General features: G+C 42.9%; 1 protein-coding gene across 2 annotated transcripts in view; it reads left to right on the forward strand.

The window, feature by feature from the left end:
- The window catches only part of fat1b (FAT atypical cadherin 1b), a 55,208-nt gene that overhangs the window by 16,156 nt on the left and 27,596 nt on the right, over nucleotides 1-11,456 (forward strand). The window contains exons 3-7 of one of the 2 annotated variants that reach the window (XM_061252864.1): nucleotides 5,243-5,304; nucleotides 8,113-8,442; nucleotides 8,825-9,035; nucleotides 9,682-9,750; nucleotides 10,004-10,143. In XM_061252864.1, coding sequence (XP_061108848.1) covers nucleotides 5,243-5,304; nucleotides 8,113-8,442; nucleotides 8,825-9,035; nucleotides 9,682-9,750; nucleotides 10,004-10,143 — 812 coding nt within the window. The remainder of the gene's footprint in view (nucleotides 1-5,242; nucleotides 5,305-8,112; nucleotides 8,443-8,824; nucleotides 9,036-9,681; nucleotides 9,751-10,003; nucleotides 10,144-11,456) is intronic. The other variant, XM_061252865.1, reaches the window with a different exon arrangement.

Genomic DNA, 11,456 nt, shown 5'->3' on the forward strand with positions numbered 1-11,456 from the left:
CAATTAAGCTGTAAAAAGTAAAAAGCTAAAAGTTTCTCCTGCTGGGAGAATTGAGCTGTGCTCTTTGAAATGTTTGAAATTGGAATGACTCTGTTTCACATGTGGAAAGATAGGAGCATACTCTGCTTCTGAATATTTACTCAACATGACCTGATTCCTCATTGCGATTCTGCTCACGTCTGAAGAGACAGCAACAGAGGCAAGACGTATGACAGATAATGGGTCCGTCAGAATGCCGGAATTGATTTGACGTATACTTACTATGTTCAGTCCGACCCCTTCGCACCCATTATGCGTCATAAATCTTTTTCCTTTGCTCAGCTTGAAGGTGCCAAGCTTTCCACCTCTTTTTTCAGGCTCGGATATAATCCAAGGGCATCTACAGTCAAGCAAGAATAACACAAGAATGGTGTCACATATGAAATATATGCTGTAAGGCAATAAATTACACGGCATACATTAATCGACTGCCTTTACAGCAAAGCCAATTTACTGCTTTGACCCACATAATTTTTGTGTGAAGCCTTTTTCTGAGTAATTCAGGAAGACTCCTGGCTCCAGAGATGTGCATATGAGCCTATGGGCAGAATTGTAGAGGTAAACATTCAGCCATTCATACGAATGTGTTTTTTTTTTTGCCATGGCAGACACGCAGGTGATCTGAAATGTTATCAGGAGTAGCAGGGAGCAGGGATTCAGTGAGATATAAAAGTCACATCAATTTACACAGAACAAATTACTGAGTCATTTGCAACACTTACGTGCTGCGCTTTCTAATTTCCAAGCAGCATACTGCGGTTTATTGTCAGTTTAGTGGTTCTTTTGCATATTTATTGGCACTTTCGATGTGTCTTGACTTATTTTGAAGTTTGCAGTTCGAGGACATTTTGATAAGTAGGGTTGTGAAAACGTATGGTCTCTGTTATTCGAGCTGTTCTTTGTGCTGTCCATTCTGTTTTTATCCGAAGAGATCTATGCACACCCATCTCTGTAACTGCCTGAAGTGCCACACTGCTCTATGGCAGGCTGTATGTAATACCACCGGTGACAATTTTCCTGAAGGCCAGTGGCTGTATCCAGATGATTTAGTGGTAGCTGAAATGAAGTCGGACCTGCCATTATGCTGAAAGCAGAGAAGTAGTCCTTGTTGGAGTTTTGAAGGGGCTGTCTGTGTAATTCTTTACAGTTGGGTTACTTCTGTCAGGTTTATACGCGTTGCTAATCCCCAGAGTTACACGGAGAACCGCGTAGCGTGCGTAGCCGGTGGGCTTCGCAGCAAATCATCTTCTCCACATTCTCCTATCAGCTTTCAGCAATATCACCTCCGCTCGTAACCGTGTCACTTTCTCTTTTTTTCTCCATCTCTCTCTTTTTGAAAGACTCCGTGGGGAGCAGGGCAATGCCAAATCGGAAATGGATACCGCTTCAAACAGCTTCCTGACACGTCCTGCTGTTTCGCGGCTCCATCACCTCAGCAGCGCCGCACAAAAGATCTTTTTTTTTTAAGATTCATATGCGTGTGTGAATGGAAGCGTTCAGGATATTCGAGACAAGGTTTGCACGAGTAGTAGAGGAGGCTTTGGGTTGTGTTTATTCAGAAGAATACTACTTCTCTGCTTTCATCTGTGTTTGGTAAACTGACCTGATGGCCATCAGTACTTAGGAGAGCCACCCGGTTTTAGCAAGGTTGTTGGTTCTCATTCAGGGGTGATAGAACTTCACTGTGATATGAGAGGATACAAATGTGATACCCTGATTCTCCCCCATCCCACCGACATCGAGATTATCGTCATAAGGAAGGAAACTCTCAAAGTTAACAAGTCTGTTTATTAACTTCAGTGCCTCAGTCTTCCTAAAGAAGACCAAGTCATCTAAATGAACGATTCATCGCGATGCAAACTGATCCATACATGTGATATCGACGCAGCTGTATCGCAATTCGTCAAAGTTTCGGTACACCTCTACTTCTGATGCGTGCAGACGCAGTCACACAACACTAGAGGAGGTGTTAAGCCTGATACAGTACATGCTGGTTCACATACTGACTAAGTGCATTTGATTGCTCAGCCTTTTATATTTTATTTGGCACTGACCTGTCATGGCCCTACTTACAGACAAATGGCTACCTGCGCCTCTTATGTTAAGCACAGTGTTTTGCTAATGGATTTACAGCGGTGCTCTTCCATTTGGCTCAACTGAAGGAGTGTGGCAATTGGCAGAGGTTAGGGATGTTTTTGCTCCCTGTAGAGGGCAGGCCAGCAGTGAGAAGTATGGGTCAGGGCACTGCTGACTGTTGACTTGCCTGGATGTCACCGTTACCCTCACAGTTTTATGTTAGAGACATTTTTTTTGCAATATCTAAAGTTTGTGTCTTCAACCGGGGGGCCCATGGGTGCGACATTAACTCAGGTGGTACGAGTGGTTGTCTGGCTGTCAGAAGGTTGCCAGTTTGATCTGGGTTGAAGTGTTTGCGAGTAAGACACCTAACCCCCTATTGCTCCCAAATAGTTGGTGTCTTGTATGACAGTCTTTCACCAATGGTGTGTGTGTGAGGCATTCCTTGGAGGTACTGTAGGAGGTTTCTGGCCAGACTTGATGTGCAATGACTATATGGAGATTTGGCAAGATATTTCTAAATTTAAAAAAATGTTAGTTTTTGTTTTCCAAAAAGAATTTGAGGATGGAGCTCCCCTGGATGCCGAACACCTTTTTGATCAGAGAAGGTTGAAAGCTCCTTATATAAAGCATTGCTTTGAATCAACGACCATGAACTTTTAATGGACAGAATGAGAGAGGTCATTGTTTCTGAAAGATAACCTCAAGGCGGTGCTCTGAATTCAGTGAATGAACCCACAACCCTTCCTCATGCCAGTATTTATCCTGTGAAACTCCCTCAATCTCATTCATTTAAGCAAATTTAATCATAAACCCCAAGGTTAAGAAATATGATTTTTAACAGGCTTTTGAGATATGAACACAAAACTCAGCTTTCAGCTTTTTTTAAAAGCTCTATTACTATGAATGACTGGCCAACTGACAACTTTGACATTCAACATTTCAGAAGGCCTTCGCAGCAGACGGTATTGTAATATTTCGGTCAGGGTTTTTTTCCCTCTCGTTATGTGTGACAAGCATATAAAGAACAATTTTCTCTTGAAAGGAGAGATTTGTGTTTTACTTGTTATTATTCATTTGTTTATTTTCCTTCTGAATATCCATTTATTTTGCTCAGTTAAGCAGACGGCGGGGGGTTAACAGGCTTTCGATAGACACGCTCCTCTCCCCATTCTGCTTCTCTTGGAAGTCAGGCTATGCACTACAGTTGGGGAATCCGCTATCTCCACTGTCATGTGATTGTGCCCTGCTTGCCTTAAATCATCTAGCAAATGAAAAAGATGATTAGAAACGGTTTATGTGTGGGCGTGTGTGCGTGCATCCATGCACATGTGCTTGTGGATGTGTGGGTTAGTGTGCGGGTGTGTGTTTGTGCGGGTGTGCGTTATTGTTTGTGCATGTGCATGCCCATAACACACAAACACACATTCATGGATGTGTGTCGGTGTGCCTTCCTGTGTCTGCGGATATGGGTTTGTGTGTGTGCGTGTGTGCGTGTGTGTGTGTGTGTGTGTCTGTAAGATAAATGCATTTTTGATTGCAGTTTTCAACACTCAGTGTGATATTGAACATACTGTCTTCTTATTAGTCTGAGAACTTTCACACCATTTCCGGATATTATACACACAGGAATGCAAATTAATATGCAGCTATTTTGCTTGTCTGCATCTGTTTTATTTATTATGCATAATTAGTAGTTTAAATAAGACATAATTTTTTGGGTGATGGGTGCATGAGGAAAATGAGCAAAACGCATTCCTGGGATCTTCAGTGATAACGAACTGTTACTCTGTTTAAATATGGTAAAGCTGCCTTTAAAAAACCCACACTAGTGCCAGTCCTCCCCACAGCATGTGTGAGAGAACTGGCTCTGAAGACACATTTTAAGGCTAAGAAGCGGTCCTGCATAAACCACATTCTGTATTGACCTGTTGGCTTCTTTTTGAGAAGAGATACTGATAAAAATGTGTTTTCCTTGTATGGGGTGAAAGAATGGGGTGAATTGAACACCTTTAACCATTTATTGCTGTTTTTGTGGTTGTTGTTGTTTTTGTTTTTATTTTTGCTGATGACCAACTATGCCAAGAAACACATTTTCCTATCAGAATTTATTTTATTCAGATGACACACTATACTAGTCTGGCACCTCAAGAATACATTTAGAATAGTCTAGCAGGAAACTGATTGAATTGTAAGTTCAGCAGATATGTGTTGCATTAAAAAAAAAATTTTTTTGGAGGCCCCAAGAGTTGTATGTCACGGAATGAGGTGTTATCTCAATATCTCTCTTTCTCTTTTCTTGAACTTAAAACTTCTACAAGAGATGCTAAGGCTTTGAACATACTGTACCATTCAGATGGTACACATCCGTATGGTCTCTTCTTCAAAACAGCTACTTGCAATGGATCATTTAAAAGTTGTTTTTAATTTGTTTTGATAGTGAACAGTCGGTCATGTCTGTATTATTTTGCATTGTATTATTTTCAAAGTAATACTGTCCACTGGTTATTTTGAAGTTCCAGGTTCGAGACTTGTGCTCAGGCCTCCATTATAAAGGATGCATGAGGCTTCGTACGGTGAAGGCCTCCACTGGCAGTGGTGTGTTTTTAAGAAGTCGAGGCTTGATTCTTCTGCGCTGGCAGATGCTGTGTGTGCCCTCAGCAGGCTGAGGTTCTGGAGATCCCTTTCATGCCAGTCAGACGGATTGCGGTGAAGCTTCTTTCATGAAGTCAAAATGGCTGACTCGCTCTGCATTTAGCCAGGGTGTTGGACAGTTGAGTGGCGTGTATACATAGTACCAGTTCCTTGGAAGTGAGGATTTTGGAGGATTTTTTCCCCCTCTCACATCTTGTAGATGCACTTTGATGACATTTTTTGATCAAAGGAAATTATGACCAAAGGTAAATGCTAGCTTCGGAAATCATATAAAAGACATTAATATTAGTGAATTGTATTTATTACAGAAAATAATTAATACTGTGAGAGAAGATAAGCTTTCTCTATATAGTACACTCTCTCTTTGGGTTGATGCAACTGTACTGCTGGAAAAATGGAGTAGCTAGTTCACATAAAGCTACCACATAAATTTAAGTTTCTGATTTTTTTCTTTGTCTGTGTTTATCATCAGGTCTGGTCATGACTACTTCAAGACGACTGGACAGAGAACAGCAGGGGGAGCATATTCTTGAGGTAAGCACACTCTTTTAATATGCATAAATGTTAATATTGTTTTCTACAATGAGCTGTTTTCTTGGGCAAGGCTGAGTTAGGCCACAAACTCTATTACAGTATATGCAATGAGACCACTGCATTTGGAGATACTTTTTTGGCGATAATTATTGAAAGACTGAGATTCCAAGGTGAATTATGATTTTATGTGCAATGACAACTCTGCTAAAGACCAGTTTTTCTTTATGGAAAAACATTTTTAAATGATGTACAGACTGAATATTGTGCAGCCTGGTGTATGACTAATGTACTTCAGTTTGTGACTGCTGTATCTGCTATATGTATTGAACATGGATAGCGTACGGTTGGTTACTGGACTGTAATTAGAAGTCGGTGCTTCCACCATCAGGTTGGAATCATGCATAAGGACACCCTGTCCCTTACATGCCTAGTTCAGTCCCTGTCACGGGAAAGAAAAAAAGTCACTGCATATTTGCTCCTATTGTTCTGATTGGTGAATGGTAGCCGTGGAGACTGTACTGTAGAACTCTCCGGGATTGGTTATTATGAGCAGGGGTCCAGCAAAAGGCTCTTTGCTGACCCAGGAGTCTTACAGCAGGGAAAGGAACAGCGAAACCTCCTCTCGATCAGCTTGCTCCCACACTAGACCTTATGAGGACCTTGTTTGCCCCAAGCCCAGACTCTGAGAGGGTTGGCGTGCGGGTGTCATGTAGGGAACGTTGTGACTAGCGCTCAGTAGTGACTGACTCGACTTCGCCGTGAGTCTGCTTCCACTGTGGGATTCAGCCTGAGAATGTCTCTCGATCTGACCGCGCCTAGTACTATATAACAGAGCAGACGGGGCTTGCATGTGCTGCAGCCACAGGTAATTTCACGCTTTACTGCTTCAGTTCTTTATCAGACTTTAAACACTGATAATAGACATGCAGGTTCGGTGGAGTCTAAACACATTCTTTTTTAGCTTTATCTCTCTTTTTTTTCTTTCTTTCTTTTCTTCTCAAGCAGGAAGTTATACCATGTCAGCAGCTCTGGGCTCAGCAGAAATGTTTGAGCCATAGGGTAGCGCCCAGTGGTCAGTGGTTCTACCCGATAATAAGGTTATAAAAGCAGCAAATGTAACTCCAGGGCTGGCAGTATCAGGGGCTTTTCTCATCAGAAGCTGCCTGGTTATTTCTCTCCACTCCTCTGCCTGTTGTTCACAGTGCTGTAGGTGTCTGTTGGCCGATCAAATAAACGCTCATCCACTTCCCACTGTTTCTGTTTTTTCTGCTCCCCCACTGCATTCGGACGGGGGGAAGGGTGCGCAGATGGTTGCAGATAGAGATGGGAACGCAGTGGCTAAAGTGCCAGGCTGCAGAATTGAACTCTTCAGCGCATGGGGGTTTGTGTATGGGTCGAGAGTCTGCAACCTGCAGACAGAGACACATGGTCTACCCGTCTTCTCACATTTAAAGTATTCCTCTACCATCTGGTGTAGTTATTTTAATTTGTTTGCTTGTTTGGTGTCATTGCTTGTCGACTGAGAGTGTAGTCTTGTTGCTGCGCAGTCATTTTCCATTGCTGATTGGAAGACTCCGGAAACGCAAACTAAGCGAGAATCAACAAAAATGTCGACATTTCAGGAAAGGCACTCGCACTTGTCATCACTTAGCCACCCGATATTCCTCATGATCACAGGCGTTGATCTGAATCGCAGCTCCGACAGGCAAGTGCCACATTTCCTGAGGTTGAGGCAGATGCATAACAGCTCTTAAAACTGGAGCTAAAATTAGTAGTAGGAGTAGGCTTAGGTGATTGGGGTGTCTGTCACCTTTTTTGTCAAGCATCCACTTTTAAAAATATGACGTTGTTCACTCAGATTATTAAATAGTTAGTCCTTGCACATGACACAATGACGTCATAAGGCTTTCTTTGTGGTCAAAGTACATTACAAATGCCCTTAACATATAAATATGTTCAAGATTTTAAAGGCTCATATGTTGTCTTAGGAATCTTCTCAAGTTTCACATTTAGGTAAACTATTAGAATTGGGGTTTTTTAAAATGATATTTGGCCCTTTGTATTTAATTGCTGCATTCTACATTCATGCATTTATAAAAGTGGTTTACATAATCACTGCTCTGTACTTCCTTTATTTTCACCTTTGTGGCTGTGTTTAGTTGCAAGTCCAAGGCAGCGTTTTCATCATCACTGAACTTGTGACACTGGAATGAATTGTGCGGGAAATAAGTCCAGGATTTTGAAAATCTCCCGGAACCTTTAATCTGCTCATAATGCATGCGTCTTGTATAGAGCATATGACATGCACCTATGAGCTGCACCAAAGAAAGTCACACCATTGAGTCCTTTGCTATTTTTTAAAATGTACTCAAATTCTGGATCAACCTTGCACAGTTGCACAACAGAATTGCATAAATTCGATCATAGCTTGTACCAAACATTTATTTCTGTATTAAACCAAACTAACTAGCTAACTTAAGGACAGGATGCAGCATAGTGTTGGTCACTAGCATGCATGTTCCATGTGCTATGTGTAATGTTCAGTAACGAATACTTCTACAGATGACAAAATATTGTGGAATGCTCAGCAGCGTTGTTCCTCCTGCAGACTGTGGTGTTTGTTTGGTTCTTAGTGAGTAGGCATATTTACAGGCCCACTGAGGGTTCTCATCATTAAAACTGAGAGCGCTGCTGTTTACCATCGCGGTGAGCCGTGCCGTCTAGGGCCTGGGCGGCGGCCATGATGTGAAAGCGTGTTTGAGCGTCTCACCAGGCTCTCCTCCTCCTCCTCTGCGGTTCCTCGCGCAGGTCACGGTGACGGATCACGGCCAGCCTCCCAAGTCCACCGTGGTGAGAGTGATCGTCCAGGTGCAGGACGAGAACGACAACAGGCCCCAGTTCCTGGAGAAGGTCTACAAAATCAAGCTCCCGGAGAGAGGGAAGGGCGAGCGGGAGAGGACGGGGGGCAGGGAGCCCGTGTACAGGGTCATCGCCTCGGACAGGGACGAGGGCCCCAACGCAGAAATATCCTACAGCGTGGAGGAGGGAGACGAACACGGCAAGTTCTTCATCGAACCCAAAACGGGGCTGGTGTCTACCAAGAAGGCTTCGTCCGCTGGAGAGTATGACATTCTCTCGGTGCGTTTCTCTTATTTATTTTTTTGTTTTTTTATGTATTAATTATGTAAGTGGAATGAATTGACAATACATTTCTGGTTGTAAAGCCCATATATAGACAGGGTATTACTTGGCCAGCGGAGGGTGGGCTCCCCCTCTATAGCCGGGTTCCTCCCAAGATTTATTTCCATCAAGTTTTTTCTCACCACTGTTTGTGGGTTTTTCTCCCCACCGGGGAGTATTTCTTGCCTCACGTGCTCGTGAATTGGGCCTGGTGTTTGCACCTTCTTTCCCCTTCTGTTACTCCAAAAGGCATCATTGTGACAGCCTGCTGTACAAAACGTTCTGTACTCTGGCTTTGAACCGTGTTTGTGCGTTTCGTCACCGTGCCACGCTGCTGCAGATTAAAGCCGTGGACAATGGCCGCCCTCAGAAGTCCGCCTCCTGCCGGCTTCACATCGAGTGGATCCCGAAGCCGCCGCCATCCGCCCGGCCGCTGAGCTTCGACGAGTCTCCCTTCAGCTTCTCCGTCATGGAGAGCGACCCCGTCTCGCACATGGTGGGGGTCATCGCCACGGAGACCACGGACACGCCCGTCTGGTTCGACATCACAGGTGTGGCAGAACGCGTTCGCTTTTTACAGAATGTTCTGCGGGGTGGGGTTTAAGGCCAGAGGCAATACGTTTCCATTAATCCATTCGTAGTGACTGTACACTCTCAGAAATAAAGTTACAGTGGATGGTGTGCAAGAACACCTTTGCTTTTTCGAGAATGTTCCCTGGGGTTGGGTGGGTATTCTGGGGTATTCTGCCATATACACATATCGTCTTTTAATATAATAACAGTATTTTTTTAAAGCCAGATGAAATATGACTGTAGTGACTGTATACTAGAGGGAAATTTTTCTTTGTTAGGGAACAAATATCTGAAGGTACAATAATGTTCTATTTGGGTACTAATTAGTAACTTTTACAAGCAAGAACGGTATAAATGAATTATGTATTGCTAGCTCAGGGCACAGTTTTCTCCTCCTATAGGGTACCACCCCAGTGACAAGGGTTCGTTCCTTTTTTTCCAAGAGTGTATCTGTATAGTGTGGACTGCATCATAGTGCTGAAGTTTCCTCCCCATGGGGGTTTCCTCTCCCTTCTCTGTTCCCTCTGCTTTCTTCCTCCCCGCTCTCTGACTAATAACTTTCTCTCTTTTCTGTTTCTCTGCTTTTCCGCTTTGCTTTTCTATTTGACTTTTTTATTTCGCAAGGAGACACGCAGGCTAAAGAAATGTTTCACATCATTCAGATGGCTTGTGACCTGAACTGTACAGCAGAAGGTATCTGCTGAAATCTCATAATTTGCTGGTATATTTAGAGACCTGTACTGTGATGTGGGTGTCGCTGTGTTTTGTTTGCCGTAGTAGTGATATTTGATCTGGTATGCGCTTGATATTTTGATGCATATTTGCCAGTGAATGCTATTTAGAGAAAGAGAGGTGTGTGTGTGTGTGTACGTGCATGTGTGTGTGCATCTTTAATGTATAATGAATTATCCCAACCGTGTCAATATAAACTTGTGTTTAAAAACAGGTGGTAATTTTGACAGTCGCTTCGATGTGAACAAGGGCAGTGGAACCATTGTTTTGGCCAGGCCTCTCCGTGCAGGACAGAATTCACATTACAACCTGACAGTGGAGGCAACAGATGGAACAAGCACTATCAGCACCCAGGTAATTTAATTGCTAATTAATATTTATATGAAGTAGAATTTGTCATGGAACCTTCACGTTTGCCTTGTCAGGGCACAGTCTCATTATGGCAATCTATGATAGACTTACTGCAGAAGTGTTGTTTAAGAAGTTAAAAATAAAGTAAAACGTTCACTGTTTGGCAGCACCGCACAAACACCTGACGACAGAAGATATCTAACGAGCATCACAAGGCTTTGCGAGTGTGTCCTATTGTGACAGTCAAAAATAATCCCGTTGAAAGACGGCTCATATTTGAGTTGTGGACATCCCTTTGTACTTTGTTGCCATTTGTTTTTTTAATTATTTTTCATTTGTACACCCGTCAGTGGAATGGACAATGATTTGCTGAATCAAACTTTATTCTTCAGTGTTGACATAGTAGCTTTTATTAACATTTTAATGTGCGAGATCACAGATATGTGATTAGTTCTGTTCAATACGTTCAGTTCATTACTTTATTGCCCCTACTAGGGAGCCTTATCTTGCAGCAATACAAAAAAAAAAACGCATGGGACAACAATGAAGATGCATTGCCTGAACATTCTAATGCTGATGTATTACAATCACTACTGGCAATTGAAAGCAATGGAGTGAGTCAGTAGAACACTGACTGACTGACTTAGAATTTTTTTAATGAAAATGTTCTAAAAAACCTGCTCTTCAAAGGGTTAAGTGCCGTTGGCTTTCATGCGGCTGGTCAGAAGTGACTAAGTCTCGCTGATAATGGTGATGAATGCACACACTAAATGGAAATGATTTAACGCAAATTGGGAATAACTGACAGTTTCTTTCTCTTTTCCTCCGAAAGAGCCGCATTCAAAAGAGTGCTTTAATTCAATTAGTCAGGGTGCACACGGTTCAACAATGCCATGTATTTTTAAGTCAGCGCTAATTAAATTGATGGCTTCTGTGGGTTGTGTTTTCCATCAGATTAACTCTGTCATTGGGGCAGACCACGCACTGGGACTTGTGAATCGTTCTGCTCCCCGTTGGAGAGTCCGTCGATCACATGTTGAAGCAGGGCTGCTATATAAACAGCATGTTTTTCCCCTTTCCCTGGTGGGACTGATTCTAGAGACTTAGTCTGATTGAGTTGCTGCGTCACTCGATATTTGGACTGCAGACTGTGGCACAGGCCAGAGAGAGGCCAGTAATGGGGGGGAAAAGCCTCAATTTCACAATTTCTGGACCATTGGTTTCAGATGAAAGAGGAGCACGGCAATATTAACTTTACAGAACGTGTGAGTGCCAGTGTGGAGTAGGTATCTCATCAGTTTCACCAGATAATCCAC

Source organism: Conger conger, chromosome 8 (genome assembly GCF_963514075.1).
Source record: "Conger conger chromosome 8, fConCon1.1, whole genome shotgun sequence".
In the NCBI taxonomy this organism is placed as follows: Eukaryota; Metazoa; Chordata; class Actinopteri; order Anguilliformes; family Congridae; genus Conger; species Conger conger.